General features: G+C 44.6%; 3 protein-coding genes across 5 annotated transcripts in view; all 3 read right to left on the bottom strand.

Annotated features, from left to right (window-relative positions):
* Window positions 1–96: 96 nt before the first annotated feature.
* Window positions 97–12,568, bottom strand: TMEM40 (transmembrane protein 40). Of its 3 annotated transcripts, none has more exons than XM_057417505.1 (13): window positions 12,400–12,568; window positions 8,766–8,822; window positions 8,043–8,179; window positions 7,303–7,456; window positions 6,022–6,129; window positions 5,304–5,357; window positions 4,394–4,429; window positions 3,988–4,020; window positions 2,577–2,639; window positions 2,182–2,253; window positions 2,025–2,099; window positions 1,239–1,301; window positions 97–772 (listed from the first exon to the last, which is right to left on the bottom strand). In XM_057417505.1, exons 2-13 carry the CDS (start codon window positions 8,812–8,814, stop codon window positions 753–755), a joined length of 864 nt encoding a protein of 287 aa, XP_057273488.1. In that variant the 5' UTR covers window positions 8,815–8,822; window positions 12,400–12,568; the 3' UTR covers window positions 97–752. The 3 variants fall into 3 exon arrangements, with proteins under 3 accessions (XP_057273488.1, XP_057273487.1, XP_057273489.1); XM_057417504.1 differs by lacking the exon at window positions 12,400–12,568 and adding an exon at window positions 11,939–12,158; XM_057417506.1 differs by lacking the exons at window positions 4,394–4,429; window positions 12,400–12,568 and adding an exon at window positions 11,939–12,159.
* Window positions 12,569–18,999: 6,431 nt separating this feature from the next.
* Window positions 19,000–19,547, bottom strand: BRK1 (BRICK1 subunit of SCAR/WAVE actin nucleating complex). Its single transcript, XM_057417654.1, has 3 exons — window positions 19,383–19,547; window positions 19,216–19,298; window positions 19,000–19,138 (listed from the first exon to the last, which is right to left on the bottom strand). Exons 1-3 carry the CDS (start codon window positions 19,498–19,500, stop codon window positions 19,112–19,114), a joined length of 228 nt encoding a protein of 75 aa, XP_057273637.1. The 5' UTR covers window positions 19,501–19,547; the 3' UTR covers window positions 19,000–19,111.
* Window positions 19,548–19,577: 30 nt separating this feature from the next.
* The window catches only part of FANCD2 (FA complementation group D2), a 39,626-nt gene continuing 36,938 nt past the window's right edge, over window positions 19,578–22,265 (bottom strand). The window contains exons 41-43 of the mRNA XM_057417756.1: window positions 20,783–20,929; window positions 19,749–19,823; window positions 19,578–19,658 (exon numbers count right to left, since the gene is read on the bottom strand). Coding sequence (XP_057273739.1) covers window positions 19,578–19,658; window positions 19,749–19,823; window positions 20,783–20,929 — 303 coding nt within the window. The remainder of the gene's footprint in view (window positions 19,659–19,748; window positions 19,824–20,782; window positions 20,930–22,265) is intronic.

The raw sequence follows: 22,265 nt of genomic DNA on the forward strand, positions 1-22,265 counted from the left end.
CATTAGCCCTACATATATAACGTGCAACATGCCCCTGTAAAATGAAAGGGATGTTAAAGTTGCACTTTCTTTTACTCAAAGAAAAATGTTGGGGGATGAGTTAAATTAAGCACTTTATTTTTCCCCTCAGAAAGTGAGATGAAATTTGCTGCTCTTAATAATCTCATTCCTGCATCATTATTGTCACTGCATGTTACATCTCGCCCAGCTTTCATGGGGTGAAATCATTATACGCCCACTGTATTGAGTTCTGCCACAATAAATTAATCTGCTTCAGCGCTGTTGCACTGTTAGGGCTCAGCTGTGTAAGCAAGAGGCTGATGTGTGCCTGGATCGTGGCATCACAGGGTGAAGAGGAGGCAGCTTTGTGGGTGCCAAGATTCCTATTGAAACATCCAGAAACAGTGAAGGATAATAGTGGTCATTGTGTTGATTTTGATAAACCATAGGCAGGCTAACATGGTTGTACTGGGGAGGGAAGGAGAATGTGTTTGTATTTAATGCAATTAATATAACCCTATGTCCAGATTGTCTATGAGCTCTGCTGAGCCATGACTCGCTCCAGAAAGAGTAGGGCCCTGTACTGAGGTTTCAGCTTTATTTTTGTGGGGAAGGAATGATGTCTTTCTATGGTTTAACATTTCGTTATTTCACATTAGCCATTAGGTTTGTGTGTTCACCTCATAAAGCAGCTCTTTAATACTAGAAATTCGGACAGCAGGGTTCTGTGGAACTCTCCTGAAACGCTCCTCCTAGTCAGCCTTCCTCATACCTGCATGATGAAGGAAAAGATGAATGTCAGGACTATTGTTTGCAAATTGTCACATATCTATACAGCTGTTCAGCATTCTTCATATTCTGCTTTCATGAACACAGACAAATATGAGCCTGGAGTCTGTCTGAAGACCCAGCATGAGAAACCTACTCCCACTCCCTCTGTTTTTAATTGAGATATAGAATTCTTATTCAGACATTGTCAGGAAACAGTATCCCACACCAGGCAGAGTATTAGAAATGTGAAAATGCTCTGCCACAAGGAGAGTCAAGAATAATTCATTTTCAACCCCAGGCAGCTATAATGAACTAGAGTAAAATATTTTTACTTTTTTTTTTCTTTATTTTTAATTAGGAAGATGGGAAATCATAATTTGGAGAAGTTCATCTTAAGACTTTACTAAAATGAAGCACCCAGAAAGATCCAAGGACTATGCATGCAGTCAGTAACAGGTCACCGTTACCTGGTAGCCTGAATTTGTCAATCAGAGGAACAAAGCTGTTAAGTACGCTCCGAATTCGGTACACTAATGGCAGAAACAAACACATTTTGTCAGGGTGAGCCAGACAGCAACATAAAACATAGAAAAATGGCAAAACCCAAACACTGGCATTTGCAGTATCAATGAACCCAAGATCCCTATTTAAACAAGCATGTGTGCAATATCATTAATAAGAAAGTTGTGACCAGGCTGGTTTCTGAGGACCAGCCACAACCTACCAAAAACGTTAGCTCAGGATTACAGCGGTGACTCCTGTTCTCAGTTGGGAAGCTGTGACTTGCTGCTAGTTGCACCTTTCTTGCCACATCCCATGGAATAGCTGAGAATGCCCATATTTTTAATAGTATTTTCAGTAGCTGCCGCCATCCCGGTTCAGCCGCCTCAGTGCCAGGGGTTGAATGGCAGCCTGAGTGTGCAGCACCTTATAGAGCATATCTGGGAAGGCTGCTCTGCTGCTAAAATTGTCTGTTGTCATGGCAACTTAGCATTCAGCCATTGCTGGGGGAAGAGGTGACTCAGGGTCTTGTGATCATTGAGAATGAAAAATGAGTCAACCTTTCCCTTCATTGTCGCTAAGGCACATTTATCTCTAGCCACACTGGAATGGTGGATGAGATGTTACAGGATCACTCCATGGTGACGTACAGCATCACAGCATGAGCCATTCTATGGATTTCATTGCTCAATGACTGTGTGACCTTGTACCCTTAGTGCAGATAGAGAGTTGTCTGCTGTAGATACACTTACCTAGACCAAAGTAGATCCCGGTGGTTTCCAAGGAAGCAAAGGTGACCAAACCAGTTCCAACCGAAATAGTCCAATCTAAGGCAAGAAACTAAAGGTTTGGCTTTGATCGCTTTTCCAGTATGCAACAATTTATCCTTCTGTTGAAGTCTTGCCTTACCTTTGTAGTAGTAGTAGCAAATTAGTAAAGCTCCAATTGCAAAGCAAAGAATTACAAAATGAAAGAATTCGTCTGAAATAGAGAGGGGAAAATCAGGTCACAACTGCAGGCACAGCCATTACAAATACACCTTAATATACAGTGTATCTATGGCTCAGTTAATACAGTCTATTTCCACAAGATGTCTTGTACACCAGGTTCAATTACAAAACATCCATGCATGTGTTACAAGAAGCTGTGATGATTTTCATCAAGAAGCCTTGATGCATTTCAACAAAGTACTCATGTCAAAAAGCATAGGGGTTTTTTGAACCAGAGATCTTATTCATGGACTAAGGTTTAACAGGGTTGGCGTCAATTGAATTGAAAGAAAAAAATAAATTTAAAAAGATTACCATCCTTACGTATGCCCATCCATCGAACTGTCCACTGATGGAGGTGAGGGTTCTCGTCATATGCTACAAAAAAGAACTGCCTTTTATCACCATGGAATTCTTTAATCGATTCTCAGAACAAAATAGATATAAAACTGTTCAAAGGAAAAGATCTAGGAGGCTTTCAGCTCAAGTTGTCAATCTTTAAATCACCCCCAAAAGCAGGTTGGTTGTTTTTAAAAAGGCATAATCAGATGGTTCCATTAACAATACAGAATTATTTCAAAGCACTCCGAGTCTTTTCTATCTAGTCTGAGACAATTGGTAGTCTCAGCATTAGTGGGAGTGAAGCAGAAGTACAAGGAAGATTCAGTCTGATTCTTGGGTGCTTTGCACAATCACAGCCACCATAATACAACCATCTTCATTACCAAGCATATAAGAACCATCAATCTACTTATGCCTGATGCTGAAGTATTTCTGTACCTCCAAAATTAAGAACCGTAGCTGGCAATTACTCTCCTGAGCTAGCATACTGATACATAGAAAGAATAACATAACAACAAGCTAGATGTTTTTAGAGGCTTAAATAGAGAGTATTTCGCCCAATGCCAGTTGTGTGCAGTTGCCAAATTGTGCTCTTTTTCCAACCGTATTGTCCCCAAGAGCTCAATGTTTTACCAGATCACCAATGACATGTGCAGAGCAGAAGGCTTTTTTCCTTTTTCTGTTTGCTGCTCACAGAAGACCCCTGGGCAGGCTGCTGTGTGTCAGCCTTTGGGAGTTGATTCATCACTAGTTCTAGGTGCTGATTTCACTTACACTGGTCTGTGCATACAGGCAACCGCTGCCTGGCAGTGAACTTCATTTTCTCTAAAGATGTAACAGGTGAGTACTGGAAATGTATTCCAGATGAGCTATAGGCTCTTGCTGCTGTGCTTTTTAAACCACGAAGCAACTAAACTTATGACAAAAAAATTCTGGTTTGGGTCACCTGATACTGGAGTCATATTTTTAAATTCTTGATTATTTCAGCATTCTGGATTGAACAAGTTCTGGTTTGGGGACAAACTCAGTTATTTGATTATTAATGTTAACATAGTGTTGCACTAGCCTGACTCACAAATGTTCCTCTCTGCACTTGTATGAATGATCCACAGATGCAGAATTTATCAGAATACCAATTCATGCTGGGTGAGTTCTGCATTACTCTGCCTCCTAAATGCAATAGTCCCACTGCACCTTTGTGTCATGGGATGACTTGCATGGTATTTCTTCTGTTAATGCATTTTAATAACTATTCTCAAATTTCCACCTTTTGATAAGGAAATATCTGGGTATCAAGGAGCTAGTATAGCTATCATCACTAATCAAAACTTAGTTCTGAAAGGCAGCACTCACAAAAAAAAAGCTTCTGCTTGTCTGTACTTACCATCTGCAACTGAATCTTCTCTTCTGGTAATCGCTGAAAAGCAACATAGTTTCCTTATTTCTGATGGTAAAATACAAATACCTTGTTTCCCGTCATTATCAGCACTAGCAAGCACAGCCAGTATTTGCATATTTGGTGACACATTATAGACAAAACATTACTTGAAAGTGCCAGGAAATCAGGGAAGTTAAAAGAGCCCAAAACCAGATAAGAATAAAACTGACTAGTCACAGTGATCCTGCGTTCTTTGAAACAGCTGGGCAGTAAGAGATTGATGGGCTCCTTGTCCAGTTGCTAGAACTGAAGCTAGAACCAAACTGTACGGGTGTTTTTTAATATATAAGAAAGAAGAAACTACAGTTAGAATCTTCCTTTCAGGAGGATGAGATTATCTGGGAATGTTTACCTGAATCTGTGTAGGGAACGACCTCTGCTGGTACACCTAAAATATTACACATAGATGATACAGATTAATGCCCCTGATGAATACACATAGCTTGCCACCAGTCCTAGCCCATGCACCTCTATTGAAATTAGTGTGATTGTGTAAAAGTGACAAGGCAGATCCCAGCTCCAGCCATTAGAGAGGGCATCTTAGCTGTGGGTTATGCAGTATGAATGCAGGAAACATAAATGGATTATTAACACCTCACATTCCATCTCTCAATATCTGGGCTCAGGTGGAATCAGACTCCTGTGAGAAAAATTAGATCTCCTAATGTCAGTTTAAGTGAGCCAGCCTTACATCTGAGCTGAGATCAATTTAAGACATTAAGTGATTAAAGCTTTGTTTTATATCTGTGTTTCTACACCATAAGCTGACAGCTATTTCTGTGTGTTGACACAGCACATTTTCTTCAGCTGCATAGTACTTATTTTCCATTTTTCCTTTGGGAGGAAAGGAAAAGCCTTGGGAAGGAGACCCAAGGTGTGGTTCTCTCTGATCTCTGGTCAGTGCTGAGGGCTGACTGCAACCCCTGTAAGTAGTGGCTGTGACAGGTATTTTCAAAGCTCTTTTGCTGCATTTCAACGGCAGTGGTGCAGATCCAGGCAGCAGGACTTCTCCCACCACAGCAGGTTTTGCTATTCTCCTGGTTAAACTCTAAGCACAGGGCATGGGTAAGCATTGGTATGACTTGAGCTTCATCTTGTAGGAAATGTCTTTCATACAGCCAGATTCTGACTGGTCATTTTCCTATGCCTGTACAGGCTTGTTTGCTCAAATGTCAAACCAAAGAATGCCAGAAATTATTCATCTTTTCTTGCTTATATTGGTTATCTTTAGTAAAAACAATACTGTTGTGACTTTGTCCTACCTCCAAGTAATTGGCCTTCAGTCTTCTGTCTTCCTAAATCTTCTCCATCACTGTCTGCATAGACAAAGTGGTTTTTCATCAGATTAAAGAAAAATGTGCCAGCAGTATCAGAAACAACAGCACTATAGCTGTTTGCTCATAATAATAGCTATAGGATATGTAGGTAAAAATCAAGGCTTTGAAATGCAAGAATCATTGTCAAGTGCTTTTGCCTCACAGCTCTCTGCCAAGCTGGCTGAATAGGAGAAAACCAGCAAAATCTGAAGTTGGAATAATTTGTATAAAGGGGTGTAGTGAGAAAGTTCTTATTTGAAACAGGAACATCAGCACTGCTCACGTAAGTACCATGGCACTGGCAGCTCCTACAGTACACTGATTGTTCTTGGCCTCCCCCTGTAACACAGGCTTCAGCTGGACTATAAGCACTGAAGATCACAGAAGTTAGGACTTTTTATTTGGGAAGAAATCTTGCAGCAGAATTCCATGTTTCTGAAACCTCCAACTTCCACAAGAGCAGGAGGCAGCCACTATTTAGCAATAATGAATCTGGACATACTGATTATTTTCTCTGCTCTCTCTTTTGAATAATTTCTCACTATTTTTTCCAGAGTTCTGCAGAATTGCTACAGAACTGCTGCAAGTCTGATGTGAATCTCTCATTGAACGTGCAATCAGATTAAATTACGTATCAGTGAAAAATAAAATAAATCCTCTTTACCTTGTGTATCTTCATCCGTGGACTCCTGGAATGAGTTTTCAGCCTTTTTATCACCTTGTGAATGCACAAGATTCCTTTCTAATCTCTTCAGGAGTTTCAGTTTTTCATCTGTTTTATCAATAGAGAAAAAGGTATTAGAAACAACTGTTCACATTTACTCTTTTACAATGACAGATTTCACAATGGTTGAATTAAAAGTTACCTGTTGGGAAATCAGACCCTTAGTCTTATTTCAGCCATGGTTTTTGCACACAAGGAGTAAGTACAAAGCATTACAGATTAAAGCATCATACACAGTACTGTTAAGACTTTCCTAAAAGAGTGTGGGAGATGCCTAAAGTTTCATATTCTGACCTTTAATTTACTCATAATGATACCTCTATGAAAACTCCCATTCCCTGAAGCAACAGCAGCTGCAGCTGAAAGATGCTTTAGTTGGAGAATAGTTGTTCACCCTTCCCTGGGTTACTTCTCCCTTCACCCCTGACTTCTGCAAGATTCCCTGTGTTCATGCCATAGTGCCAGCACCCTCCTGTGGCACAAGAGCAGAGCCCTCAAAGCCAGCCAGGCCAAATTACCGGGAGGAGAAACCTTCATGAACATGTCTGATCAAGGCAAAAAGGGGAACAGAATCTCCTTAAGGGTATCCAGTTAAATTCAGGGTCATCTTAATAAGTGCAGCTTTGTAATCTATTAAAGAAAGACAATGATTTTATGGACCCTGTGGAACTGCACTTAGTTTCTTACTGCACACCCAAGCATGAGAAATGCAGTGGAGTCTATTTGACCCTTGTTGCCAGGTTTAGCATCCTGAGTGGCTCTATCCTCTGTGCATTACATGTGCTCCTACAGTCACTTGCAAAAATATTTTCAGTGGCTCAGCTTGGATTCCTCACCACTGTGAGAGCTCAGGGAGGTCCGGGCTGGCTGGATAACAGTCTGTGCAAAAAAGTGTCCTAGGTGTCATGAATCCAGTTAGACAGGAAAAACCATGACATGACTTTGAGTCAGAGAAATTTGTTTAGCATCACTATGACAGGATATCCTCTCTCCCTGAATACATGTGTTTTTTTCCCTGAGAAGAAGTGAAATCAAACTAAAGTAAAATACTGTCTTTGGCTCCCATTATCACCATGCCTAACTGACTTTCCTAAGCAGTACTTTAGACATTTTAGCTGTTCACTAATAATCACTTCCAAGCATTTTCAAACTAATGTCAAGTCCCACTGGCACTGCAGTAATTTTGATAAAATAGCTGATGTGCAGCTGGGTAGGACTCACCCTTTCCCTTGGAGCTGGGCAGCTCCCTGTATCCAGATGGGTTTCTTGTCTTCAGCAAGAGGTAGAGAACAGTCATGGCCCTCACTCCTTCCTCCTCTATGGCTTTCAGGCAGGCTGCACAGCCTGCAGGCGGGACACTGCAGTTGTTGACGAGCTGAAAGAAAAGTAAGTAAATAGCAAATAGTCCTACCAACAAAACATAACCTGTAAAAACATGCCCCGCTATATAAATGAATGTATCCTGCCCCATCTGTCGGAAAGGTAATCCCCTGATCCTACTACACAACAGGGAAATCAGGGACAGAGTAATGCCAAAGATGGGAAGAGAATGCAAACTCCATTCAGCAACTCATAGCTGAGCCATAAACTTGAAAAAAAACATTGTGTACAACAGTTAACTGTCTAAAGAGCTACAGAAATACAGGGTGTGAAAATGGACATGGAATCTCTGCAGTATCTTACAGCAAAAATGTCACTAACAATGGTATTGCCTTGAAAACTGAGCTGGACAGATCCTGAGGAGTTTACACAAAGGCAGTTATTTTTGCACATGGAGAACAATGAAGGAAAAACCAGGGGCCTGAGTCTCATTTATCTAAGTGCCCTCTTACAGCACTTCCATATTTTAGATATGTTTTAGCATATCAACTAATTAGATTGTATGTTTTCTCTCTCCAAATTACAGAAGTATCTGTATAACAATGTTTCTCAAAGGATGCACGTGTCTTCAGTTAACTTACATTCCTGTCTTCAGTACTCAGGACAGGTGGATCGATAGCGGCTAAACATTTTACAAGTGATTCCCAGAAGGACTTATTTGTTTCCTCATGATTCTGCAAGTAACTGGCATCAGCAGTAAAAGCCCTCCGGAAAATGTCTGGAAGGGAAAACAAACAAATCACTGTGCAGCAAGAGGTGGGTTGCAGGGCAGTGCTTTTACCGTGATGAGCACAGGTATGGTGACAGACATCAGACTCTCAATACACACTGCCCAGCATCCGCACATGAGTGTAGAGGAAACAGCAGCGCTGTGTTATGTAACGCAACTCAGTCTGGCAAAAATCAGTAGAAAAATGTCAAAACCCCACACAAATTACTGATGCCTTTGTCTCAGAGAAGCAGGGGAAGTATTCCTGGCTATTTAATGGATACTTATTCCGACCATGCTGTTTTACAGACAGGCAGAAAGGGCTGGATACCAGGTTATTGAGACACCTCATCAGGCATTTAATGCACAACAAAATCTACTTCAGTCATCTGAATTCCCACCAGCCCACACTTAAGGCCTGACGATAAGCCTGTGGAAGGGCTGGGAACTGACTGCTGGTCTCTTTTTACAAGCAAGGAGATGGATGGAGTGTGTTTTCAGAGGAAACAAGTTTCCTTGACTCATAATCACTCTAGCAAACACTGCTGTGTAGCGTGAATGAGCCTAAACTTTGATCTTCATGCACTACACTTACCTTGCTGCTCTTCAGTAAGGTCTGGGAGTAGGGCATTCAAGTTCTCCATTGCTGTGCCTGTTCAAAAGAGGAAAAAAAGCATATTAGAAACAGATCTCTGGTTTTCTGAGTTAGATTTGCTTTTTTGAAAACGTGGCGTCTACCTGTCGGCACTTTAGTTTTGAAATCCCTTCTCTGTTGCAATGGGAGTTTCACATCATGATTCATTTACCTTCTGGGGACACCTCTGAGTGAGTCTTGCTGAGCTGGCCTTTGGTTATTAAGGAAGAACAAATGTCTGATCAGCATGAGTAAAATGAAAAGAAATGACCTGATCATTCATGTTGGTGGTTTTTTTACAACTACCAAGATGCCTCATTAACTATTTACAACAGATGTGAGTAACAGGCCCTGTTCTATTCACAAAGCAATGTTTATTCTGTGCCTTTTACATCCTTATACTTACAATGTACTAATTAGGGAAGACAGTGACAATGGTTCATAGGAAGACCCTGCAAGATTTAGAACCCTTGGCACTCAGAAGACTTTGACACTTCAACATCTGTTCTTCCCAGGCTGTCATAGAAAGAAAATTTCCACTAACCTTAGGTTTATGAATTACAAAATTGCGTCGATCTCAGACTTCTCACTGGTATTTTCATAGAAACAAAGCTTTCTGACATCTCCAAAATTCAATATTTCCTTTTGTTTTGCTAAACTCTCCCCAGAAATTTTGGGTTGAGGCTGTTTTATTCTGATGATGCATTTTTTGTAGTTTTGAACAGTTGCCTCTGCCCACCATGGTCCAGTATCCTGCTCTGACTGCATCCCCTCTCATGCAGCATCTCAACTAAGATACTATTGTACTAAGAGATGCAAAAATTCTTGGGAGCCTGAAGTAGTTTCCACCATGCAGGGCACAACAGAAAAACCATTTATACCCATACACATTTTCTTACAATATGACTTGAGTCCATTCAACAAAACACTTCCAATCAAGCGGTTTGATACCTAAGTATTTCCTTTAAATTTTCCAGATGGAGAACTGTTTCTTTTCCAACAGGCAGTTTCAGTTCTCTAAAGCCCCCTCAGATCAGTCAGAAAAATATTCTAATACAAAACCCAAACCAGGCCCAGAGAATACCTTCAGAAGTACAGTGTAACACACATGCAAACCTATCTTCATTCTGGAAACAGAACAACTTTTTAGCATATCAGTTCTCAGATAAAAGAAATTAGACACAGAGACTTCAAAATAGCTGCAAAACCTTTTGGAACAAGGGCCGAGGTCCCACATTCCTGATACGTTGGTTTTTCCAGGGGCTTTCTCCTTTCCTAGCCTGCAAAAGTGCTCTTCAAGTGATAAGGTCCTTAGTTTGAAACTCGTTTTAGCCACTGGTTTGCTGTTTGGTTCTGGGAAAGTTACACAATCCCTTTATCCACTTCAAAAGGCTAAGCCCAGACAACTGCTTACCTGCCTTCCTAGGTCTATTGTGAGAAAACAACAATTAAATTGTTCCTGATAATAACTCTATGTAAGGCACCTACAACAGCAGATAATACCTTGTGTTTAACCACCTGATATAATACCTGGAAAGACTGGCAAGTTTTTGGACAGACAAGCTTTGAACTCTATCAATCAGTCTAATAGAATTTTTTACCTCTCCCACAGGCCCTGCCTGACTTGCAGCCTTTGCTGCTGCAGCTGTGGCAGCAGCACTGTGTGACAAAGGCTGGCAATGTGAGACTGTGAGCACCCGATAGGGAATGCAGGAAATGCATCTGCCGTCTCTGCCCTTGTAAGCAACAGCCAGTGTTGAAACACAGGAACCCAATATACCACACCCTGGATAAACTCGTTCCTGGCTGCACAATAAAGAGTGTAATTTCTGTGTCATTGTGTATCCCCAGCTATGGTTTTCAGCCTTTCTCAGTATCTTTCTTGTCTCCCTGTTTACTCATCTTACACCTTGCAACAATGTTTGCTTTTGTAAGCTATACCCTTTAGGCCTCTCTGTGGAACGCATGGTTGAAACATCAGGCCTAAAGGGACAAAAATTACTTTAAATATAAAAATTTCTTTTTTAACTGATGAATTGCCCTTCATAAACATATTTATAAAAAATCCACATATTTTACTGTTGAGTGAAATTCAGGAGGTTTGTCTTTGGTGCTCCTAATACCTAGTGAAAGCCACTTCCATTGGCATATTTGATGCATGTTGCTATTCCCATGACATGAACCTGCCGCAGCAGCTGCCTTATGCTGGCTTTGTGTTATCCCAAAGACAAAATGAGCAGGTAGGCACTAGCATATCTGTCCCACCACGCACAAAGAGCAGATTCAACACTGAAGGCAGAGGAAACACTGTCAACTTCATTTGCTCTCAGAGTTATTTACTTTAAGACCAGACTGCTCAGCTGTACCACTGGAAGCACATTTGCCTAATGCATTTATGCACCCCATTATGATAAGTCCTGGTTGCCACAAAAGAAACAGCCAGCATCTGCTCCCATCTTCCTTTCTGTGCCTCCAAGCATAGCAAAGCCCAGTCACCAAGGTTTACGTAAATAAGGAAGTTGGGTACCTAATTTCTGTTAGACTATGGACAATTAATTCCCCTGTGGCTCTTCTGGAAAGAAAATCAGATCTAAACAAAGGACAAATACAGGCACTTAATTACTGTATGCTTTTAAAGTGATTTAGTTGATTATACTTCACAAAGAGAGAAAGATGATGACAGACTGGCATTCCAGCCTTACCATGAGCTCACTGAGGAATGACATGAACAACAGACATCATCTTGCTTTCCCCCACAGTAAATCAGAACTTAATTGCAGTGAGGTCTTTTTAACATATCAGAATAAGATTTGTGTGCAGACTTCTCCTAGTTGTTTAGAAAGTGAGGTCAATAACCACTGTACACAACAACTTTTTGCTTAGCTGCTGATGATATATATCTGAGTGAAATTGTACAATGGGATAGCAAAAAATACAAATAAAGTGAAATAAAACTTTTTGCTTCAAGACAAAAAACAGATAATCCTAAACCTTTTTCCTTTGGAACTACTTTCACCTTTCATTTTAAGTTACATGATGACAACAAATCTTGCTAAATTTTACTTTAAACATAAACACTAAGTCCCTCCCTGCCCTTTTCTCACACCAAACCAAACCAACTTCATAAAGCGCACCTGCAAGTCTCAGGTAGGTCCTAGCAGCTGATTCCACAGATAATGTCCTGGAGGGCTGTGGCTATGCTGAAAGCTGGTAGCTTCTTCCAGCAAGACAACAAAAAACTGATCCACACAAGCTCAGTCTGAAACTGCTCCTATACTAAGCTCCTTGGGCAATGCCACCAGCAAGATAACCCTGCTCTTCATCTGCTTGCCTTCCTGTTGTCAAATATGGTTGAAATGCAACAGAGAAGTAGCAAAAGTCTTGTGACTGGCCCCACGGAGTTAGCAGGGAGTAGTCATAGCCCATCCACCCCTTGCCACAGCACCGGTGCTTCCTCCCTCAGCTCTCACAGCAAGCCCGGACATGGCGGCCATGCTGCTGCCAACCTGAGCTGGTTTGCTGCCTGTTTTCCAGCTGGGCTGGAAACAGAATGTCAGTGCTCCCATATGCATTTACATACACAGCTGGAAATTACCTGGTTTGTATTTCTCCTTATGCTCTGTGTGCTCCTCTCTGTAGTCCTTGGAAAGCTCTGAAAGGAAGAAAATGAGCTCATCAGAAGCCAGAAGAGCTCATGTTTGTAGTCTGAGTAAAGTTAAGGCAAACAAGTCTTCATCTACACATAAAGTGCAGGGATTGCCATGAGGATTTTGTAAAAATAAAAAATAAAAATCCAACCAACCACCCAAAACCAACCAAACAAAAAAAATATGTAATTTTTTTAGAAGATAGGTAAGTGTAGTCAGGAAGACACAGAGGTTACAGGGAAGCCCTCTGGCTCACACCCACAGCACCACAAGCCCTTGTAAAGCAGTGTGACACCTCAGGGAGTTATCAACAACCCAGCAGTGTACCGAGAGCCAAGACACAACCCCCAGACGCCCTCAGTCTCAACCACACGACGCTCCCGAACCCCTCCCTGGCAATTACCTGCAGGGCCATGTGGTGGCTCAGGATCCCGGGGAGAGGCACGCGATAGCAGGCGGGCAGGAAGGCGTCGGGGCCAGCGCCGGGGCCTCACGCGGCCGTCCTGACTCACAAGGAGAGCGGCGGCTGCTCCACATCATCCTCTGCCCGGTGGCAGCCACGCTCCAGGAGCGGTGGGAGGAGCTGAGTGCTTTCCGTGTCCCCAAGCTCTGCTGAAGCAGCCGAGGGCTGATCCCTCTATGGTGTGCGGCAGAGGAGCTGGGTGGCCTCCTGGACTGACTCAGCAGCCCAGACTAGCTGGGCCCCCCAGCCCTGCCTACAGCTGCACTGTGCCCCTTTTGAGGCAGGAGGCCTGGGCCCATGGGGATTCCATGATGGCAGTTTGGAGGCCAGGGCATGCTGCCCTCCTGCCCAGAGTGTCCCGAGGCACAGGCAATGGCCTATGCAGGAAGCAAGGAGATGGGTGGGTTTCATATCACACTCATCAGGAACTGGACACTGCCAGCAGAGGTCAGGTCCAGCATGATCTCCTGCTGTGTTTGCAGGTGGCTGGGGTAAGAACAAAGTGGAGCAGCCTGCACTGACTGCCAGGAGCCACCCAGGTTACAAGGGGCCATTTACTGCTCCTCAGTTTACCATTTACTCCCAGGTCCACTCCGCTTGGGCCAGCCCTCATTTCCCCAACCTGCTCTGCTTTAGCACCAGATAGGAATCTCAATACCTGCATCAGCTGAGGCAAAGAAAATACTAGTGTTTCCTAAGCAAACCTCCCCAGCCTAGCTTTTGCTTTCACTATGACCAGGGGTCTCTCAGGCCTTACCATGCACCCTTAGATTTCCACCTGAACCTTTGCCAGGTACAAAAGTTCTCTTGTATGTAGTCACATTGAGGCATTTGTCAAATTAAGCTAATGGCTTCACCCTGGTGCAGTGTGCAAGAGTAGGTTGTGCACGCTCCCTCTGATCTCCATGTACCAATGCTTCTGGAGAGACTGGGACCCAGAGAAAGTAATTTGTACTTCCTGTAGGAGGTGTGCATTGAACTTCTCCTTTGACAGCTGGGTACTTTTTTTTTGATTGCTTGGGGTTTTTTAAAGCAGGGAGTTTCACTGGTTTTCCTTAAGTGCCCATTCAAGTGCCTTGTCTCACCTACCCTGACGTATTTAATTACTTTATGTTCAACACTCAAAGCAGCTAATACCATCCCATCTGCTTTTGCTGGGAGAATATTATCTAATTAATTAGATTGCTTTATCATGCATTACATGTGTTTATTTGCCCTTTGTTGGGAACTGTCTTCCGAGTTAGGTGAATGGTGAAATGGTGAATGTATGCTGGAAAAATCACTTCCAGGAGAGATTTAGAGACACAAAAGCAGCTCTCTGCTTGACAGTAATTAGGAACAGTGTGTGTGCAGGTCTGTCACCCAGTCAGATTGCATAAGAAATGTAGAAATACGCCTATGTGAGTGTAGGAGGGGCCCAGTGCTGGTACGTATTCAAAGCAGTAATTGCTCGTTTAATCATCACATTTCTGACAGATTAAAACACTCCCTTGACACATTGTGCCCTACCCTGCTTTTATCCAGAGGGTTGCTTGAATTAGACCCTTCTGTGCATTTACTTAGTTGCTACTTTCTTTTTTCCTTTAAATAAATTCTGCTTAAACAATTGTTGTGAGACAACAAGTAAGAGTAACTGAGGGAGGATTATGCTTCCCTGCCAGCTGCATCTTGCAGGCTACAGCTAGTTAAGAGATACCTTTCTGTTGTTGAACTCTGAACACCTTTGAGAGAGAACAAGAACAGAAAAGCAACAGGTAATAAGTGCACTCTCCTAACCCTCCACACTCTCACTGAATGAGTAACACCCTCTTATGTGGGGAGATCACAAGAGAGCAGCCGTTTTGCCTTTGGCTCAGCTGAGAGGAAGTCCAAGGTTTAGCCATGTAAGTTTTTGCAGAATTGCATGGGAGAGTGGATCCTGTTGTACCTTACTGCTTTTGGAGATGATTTTTCTCATTCTGTCCCTTCTGTGGAATTACCTGCTATAATAACTTATTACCCTAATATTTCAAACTAATACAGTCACATTTTTGCTAGAGCCTGCTAAATGTAAGAACTAGGCCTTATTTAATTTTTAGCTACAAGCATTAGTTTATTCTATACAAATCTTTTAGCATCTCTCCTGAACACCAAGAACGAAGCAGAACACTGTGCTCACCTCTATGGCTGACTGTTTCTTATTGTTTCCTTAAACTTTTACTTCTAGTCAAAATCACATTTTCTTTAAATTTGTTAGAAGCTTTCTAATATGATGTGTTGTAAGTGGTGCCACAGCTATACTCTTACAGTAAAATTTTCTTATTTACATTTAAAATGTCTGGTGTCTAATAACTACTGAAAAGTGGCAATAGAGACTGAAGATCCACAAGACGAAATTTATGCATGCTGCAGACCCTACTGACAGACTCCAGAGAAACCTTGCTGTTTGTTTCTCCTTACTGCCAGTGCTAACGCTCCTAACAGCAGACTACTCTGCACTTTCTTGAGCCTCACAGGTTTTCATTATTTGGCTAAGTTACAGAGCTGTTAAGCAGCTGTCCTGTGCCTACAGTCTGCCCTGCAGACTACTGAGCTCCACAGCAAAAGTGACATTTCACAGCTCAGATTTCTTGTGGAAATGCACTAAGTTTTTTTTATGCAGAAACCCAGAAGATAAATGGCAGTCTGTCTGAAAGGCCAGAGAGGGGAAGGTGGCAGCGCCACCCTGAATGTCACATCTTCTCCAGATGCTCAGCCCTCCAGAGCAGAAACCCCAGCTGATTAAGGCAGATGCTGTTGGAGTTTCTGCTTCTCTTATACTTGAAGCATTTCTCTGAAATGCAAACCCAGTCTGGTTCAGCAGGAGGAAGGCAGACCTGGCTCTGGCACTTTCCATGAGCTCTTTCTTTCCCTGACCAGACTCTGCAACAAAAATGGCCTGCAGTTTTGGAGCCTGGGAAAAAGCACTTCCTTAGCTCACACCAAGGTCTTTGCAGATACTAAAGGTAACACCAAGGGGAGAACATTTTCCAAACCCTGACCAGAAACATGCCAGTTTCTAGTAAGTTTAAACTGTAGTTTATTACATTCCTGGTGGTGAATTTGAATAATGTCTGTTTCATCATATCTATAATCATGTCATCAGTGCAATTCCATTGCTACTACACAAAATATTCGCCCTGCTCCCAAAAGGCTTGGGGTGCCAGGGATCTGAGGAAGAGGCTTGCTGATTGCTAGAGAAGTGGGGAGCAATGAACTGCTCCCAGCTGCTGCCTGGCTGAGCCCCCAAGTCCTGCAGCAAGCACAGCGCATCAGCGTAGGGTCTGAGGGCACTCTCCTGATGCACCCCTCCACCAGCCTTCCACGAGCAACCTGCAACAAAACCTGCTCTCACTCAAGTGTCTCTTCTCTTCCTCCAGTTCCCTGGGGTCCCCTCCCACCTCCCTCCTCCTGGTCTAGCAAACTGGAAAAGATGTCAGTGAATCTGAAACCTTTCATACCCCTGTGAGTTTTCCAGCTCATTGACAACTCAGCTGTGTCCTAACACATTCCCCTCTTGAGATCACCTCAGATCACTGAATTATCAGGTTCAATCACCTCAATGCAGAAGGGATGAAGATACATTTGGTTTTTAAGATGTTTCCAAATATCAAGGCTCTATCAGCACCAGTACCCACAGAGCCCAAAGGTTATTTACTAGAAACTAGGATTATTTGTGAGATCTGGTCCAAAACTACGTGCTTTTGATTGGACATTACAACCTTTGTGATGTAAGCAAAGCTTCTCCCTCTTGTGCTGACATCAGAAAAATAGTATCGTAGCCAATACCGTATCACCTCAGCTCCTGTCCAAGATCAGAATTCAGTACTGCTACTCATTCCCAAACTGTTACTTAAACGAGGACTGCAGGATTCCTCTGACCAATCCATGAGGTTGGGCTGCCTGTCCTGCAGGCAGCAAGCACTAGAAGCACACTGCTACCATTTGAGAGTGCAAACCTTTCTCAAACTACAGATGCAGCTCGTGCTCTAATGAAACTGCACCATTCTGGCACCTTCCTAAGAGGTTTCAAACCAGCTTGTTCCCAAGCCCAAGCTCTGGGAAAATATCTCGGCTACAAACAATAGCAGCAAGGGTGTCCAAGCACCCAGCTCTCCCAGAGCAAAAGGAAAGCACCCTGTCAGCTCCTGCTACATTAAACATATGGCAGGGAGAACAGCACCACTAACACAGCAAGTAAATCAATCTCCTGATGCAGAATACACAAATCTATTTCAGAAAAGTTTAATGTGAGTTCCTGCAACATCATATTCTGAAAAACACAGTGCAAGAAGAAAAAAAAAGGCAAACAGGATTCCCCAGTCTTTAAAACAATCAAAGAGATCAAAGCTCCATCTACTAACAAGGCTGCACACCAGACCAGGTACTGTAAGTAGCAGTGTAAGTCCAGGCACCAGGAAGCTTCCCCTCCTCCCAGAGATGGGCTGGAGTGAGCAGCACCCAGAGCAGAAGCCTGGTCTTGCAAAGCACAAGGGAACTACTGAGACTCTCTGAAAGGGAAAAGCGCAGGACCCTGAACTGCAGTGAGCTGCCTAGCATCCCTCCTGGGAGATGAACCAGAGAGGCTGATCCCAGTGCTCCAGCTCTATGACAGCATGCGTCCAGGGAAGAGCAGTACCCTCTGGAAGACAGAGCCCTATACCAAAACTGCTTTGGACACATCAACTGTATGCCAACACCTATTCCTCCAAGAAACACTGGGGTCAGAGAGAAAAAGGAGCAACAGCGTGACAGCCTTACAACAGCCTGTCAGAGAACCAGCAAGTGATCAGAGACACAAACCATACTACTAGGTGGGATCAGGAACAAGAAACAGATCTCGGGTGGTCAGCCTGGTACAGACCCCATCCCAGGGATGTCTGTGGTACCCTCTGTCTCCCATTCAGTCTTTGGGTTAAGAATTTTAGGATAATCTAGTCTGGGACCTCTGGTAGTCTCTATCTCCTTAAAACACATACACACCTTCAGTCAGAGATCAATCTGCTCAGGGACTTGTACAGACAAGTATACAGTTCTCCAAGAGGACAGAGATCTCACAGCTCCACTCCAGCACATCCAGAATGAATAGTACACAGACCACAGGCATACTATTGATGCACCTGGGCCAGAGAGCAGCTGCCTCCGAGGAAAGAGACAGGTGCTTTCCCTCTACCTGCCAATCCTGCATGACAGCACTCAGTCTCATCATTTGGTATCACCCCCGAGCAAAAGGGCAATGATCCATGACTGCTCCACTCCACTCCTCTAAGTACTGTAGGGTTGCTACAAAGCACTTATTTCTGGTAGGACTACACACCAGAAGCACCTAAGCCTCCTGGATGTGCAGCCCAATTTGACAGTAAAGTGTAACTGGCTATGTGATCTGAGGGAAATGCTGGAGGAGCACTTACTCAACAGAAAACACAGAGCATCCTACAGAGAACAAACTGTGAACTCAGAAGACCTATGCTGAGGAGCAACCACCAGACGTCAACTGGAGAACATACTAAAACATGTAAAGCCTGCTGGAAAGTAAAGCCTTTACTGACACCAACTCCATGGACTCCCCAACAACTTAAATATGACCTGCAAGTCTGCAGCTCTAGATGCTCAGTGAAAAACTGAAACACACAGAGGAGTGGTGGGAAGGGAAAAGAGATTTCTTCTACTTGCCACCTGCCTCCCAGGAGAGAGGACATTCCCCTATGGCATGTGATGCACTCCAGGGTAGGTGAGCCTGTCCCCAACACAGCCCCAACAGCATGAACATAGGAAGGCTTAGACACCCTCCAAACCATCAGGATCACCAGGTTTTCTGCTGTGACTGCAGCAGGAACACAGAGCACCTCAAAGGCTGGTCAGGTACTTCATGGAGCTGACAGCATGCCAGGCCTGCAGCCCCTGCAGCACACTCCCTCCCATCACAGCCCCCATTGTGGCAAGGAACACAGTCCCAAACCCCACAGGTCAGGTAGATGGAAGGCCTGACTCTGGACATCCAGGATGGTGGCAGTGAGCCAGGCATCCCTGGCCCAGCCCCAGGCAGGCAGGCAGTGAGCAGGCAGGGCAGGAGCACAGCGGTTTATTGGCAACACAAGCAGAGGCGGCAGTGGCGGCGGAGGCAGGCCCGGGGCAGGGCAGCGGTGCTCCGGTGGGGCAGGAACCGGGGCCACCCGGGCCTATGTCAGCGTCTCACCCTTGGTGACCTGCGGGAAGAGAAAACGACTCAGCCAAGGCCGGTCCAGAGCCCGAACAGACTCCCCCCCCCAGCCCCGCCGCATACCCTGGCCTCGATGTACTCGATCCTGCGCTCCAGCGCCGTCAGCTTCTCGTTCAGCGTGGCGAGCCGGGACCGGCACGACATGTCTGCGGGGAGGCGGCAGTGAGACACCCCGAGCGGGAGCCCGGCCCGGAGACACCCGCACCCCGCCGCCGGCCCCCCGCCCTCACCGAAGGAGTTGAGGAAGTCCGCGATCTTCTTGATGGAGCTCGTGATCACCTCGATGTACTCGCGGTTGGCCCAGTCCTGGTGGATCTCCCGCTGCACCGGGTCCTCCTGCACCGACATGGCCGCCCCGCCGCCACAGCCGCCGCGCCTGCGCCCCGCAACCCCCGCCCCGCACGCCTCCGGCCCCGCCCGCGCCGTCAGCGCGCCGCCGGAGAGCCCGGCCCCTTCGCCCTAGCCTCGCCGTCGTCGCTGGGATCCGTGCTGCTCCCGCTCAGCTCCTGCAGGGAACACCGCCGTCAGACGCACGCTCACGGCCCGCCGCCTCTGCGGCGTAACGAGTTACAACCGAGTCGCCCGAGCGGCGGTACCTCAGCAGGACTTTCTGCAGAGTCCTCCTCATCGGAGCCCCTCTCTCCAGAAGCTTGAGACAGGATTTCTTCTCCCTAAGGTGAATGCAGAAAACCCGTACTGAGCTTATGCAAGGCAGACAACGCATGCCGGGGTGGAAGAAAGCAGCATTTTGTTACCATCTTAATAAAAGCTTTGAGTCAAAAGCAAGCTTTAAAATCATAGAATGGTTTGGGTTAAAAAGGATCTTAAAGATCATCTAGTTCCAGGAGACACCTTCCACCAGACCAGGTTGCTCAAAGCCTAATCCAGTCTGGCCTTTCCCTGCCAGGGATGGAGCAACCACAGCTTCTCTGGGCAACCTGTGCCAGCACCTCACCACCCTCACAGAACTCTTCATTGAACATTTTTCCCTAATATCTAATCTCAGTCCTCCCTCTACCAGGTTAAAGCCATTCCTCCTTATCCTGTCCCTACAAGCCCTTGTAAAAAGTCCCTCTCCAGATTTCTTGTTGCCCCTTTTTAGGCACTAGGAGCTGTTCTAACGTTTCCCCAAAGCCTTCTTTTCTCCAGGCTGAATCAACCCAGCTCTCTCAGCCTGTCTCCAGAGCACAGCTGCTCCAGCCCTTGGAGCATCTTCGTGGCCCAGATTTGTTTCGACTGTCCTGCTTCTACAGTGAAAGATGAATAAACCAGCCAGAACTGGCTTGTTAAATCCACACACCAGAGCGTGTGAAGAGGTGTTCAAGTGACCTGTATCTTTTCCCTTCTTTGCATGCAGTCCTTGTCACCAAGTACCCCCACCCCTTCACCACAAACAATAAAACTTGACTGCTTCAGTGCAAGAGCCGGGCTGCAAGGAAGCCCCCAGAGGCACAGATCCTCCATCCTGGAATAAAACACTTCCTCCTGCAGCACTAGACAAGACTGTAACACGGTCACACTGAATTTGGCCGTTTAGCCCTACCCACACACAAGGGCAGAGGCGTATGGGCAAGATGAGCACTGTCCTCTCCCAGGTTTTAACTGCCCCAGGCAGGACAGTGATTCTCACCTGAAGATCCCGATTTTTAAGGACACCCATCCAAAATGCCTCCTGGCAGTGGTTGAAGGCCAGCATTGCCTTCACTCGGTACACAAATTGTTCCAGAGACTTCTTCAACAAAGGCACGTGGTTGGTCAGACCGATGTCTTGGTGAATCTAAGTATGAACAGTAAAACATGGCTGTGATTGATTCTTGCATAAGTATTCTGGCTATTTAAAAAGCCACTGTTATACAGGTGAGAGTGATGGGATGTGATCCCCACAAAGCTCACCCAGATCATGTCATTTCCTGGCCAAATTCTTGCATAGCTTTTGTAATCAATAAAACTCAGATAAGCATTTTTTTTAGCAATAGGCAACCACACCATTCCAGTCCAAAGCAAAAAGCAATGCTACAAGTGGCCAAACTCCAAAACCACCCACTAGGAAGGAGGATAGCCACAAACTGCAAGTTAATGCTGCAGGGAATTTCACGTCAGGATACTGCCTAATTCCCAAGCACAGAGAAAAAAGAATGAGAAAGGTGTTGAATAAACCACTGCAATGATCATCTTTTATTGCTCAGTGCCTGATGCAATTCCTTTACACTAGCTGCATGGAATGTGTGTACGCTATAAAATCCAAAGGCAGCTTGTCCAGACCAAACAAGCACTCGCTTTTGTTGAACTAGGACAGGAGAGAACACATGGAGTTGCTGTAAGCAAAGCCCAGCTGAGGAAGGGCAGCTATGCCAGGTATTGTATGAGATGTAGCTCTCTGTGAGCACCTCTTCTGCTAGGCTTGGATCTGCAGTACACTATAGTCATTGCTAACCAGAAAACCTGCCAAGAACCATAAACAATTATTGTGTGCGTAAGTATTTTCCTCTTTCATAAGCATACTTTGTAACCTTTTTTCAAATCACAGAAAACCTCGCTAATGACACAATCAACGGTCACAGCGGTGCCTTGGTCTTGGAACCTGCCCAATTGTCTGCAGGCAGTTTGGAGACCATGGCGTTTGCAAAAAGCTGTCTCCAGAAATTGTCTTTATGCCCAGCATTAGACACAGAAACAGAACAGAGGCTCGATGTGAGAGGAAAAATGACAAATACTTAGGAAATTATAAACAAAGCCCATTCCTGTTCTCTGGTGTGTGATGCTCTGAGCAGTCCTATTGAGGGAAACCCTAGGTAACAGCAGCAAACCCTAGGTAACACTGAATGGTACATCAGTGAGCAAGTGAAATCAAGACTGGTTTAATAAATGTTGGTGTCAACTCCTCTTCAAACAGGTTTGGAGCACTCACTGCATACATTTATTTGCCTAGATTCAGCTGCTGCCTTCTCATTCTTGCAAAAATGATTTGGCACAGAGACCCAATCAGATTGCAACAGATAGAAGAGCAGTGGTAAAACACAGGTGTTCACTAATTGCAGTTACATGCTAACAGGGACCATGGCACTTGAAAATGCTGGTCAAACATAAAAGACATCACAAGCTGCAGTGATATT

Source organism: Pezoporus wallicus, unplaced genomic scaffold, assembly GCF_028554395.1.
Source record: "Pezoporus wallicus isolate ANWC-B61680 ecotype Strahan unplaced genomic scaffold, APGP_CSIRO_Pwel_v1 contig_8542, whole genome shotgun sequence".
Classification (NCBI taxonomy): domain Eukaryota; kingdom Metazoa; phylum Chordata; class Aves; order Psittaciformes; family Psittacidae; genus Pezoporus; species Pezoporus wallicus.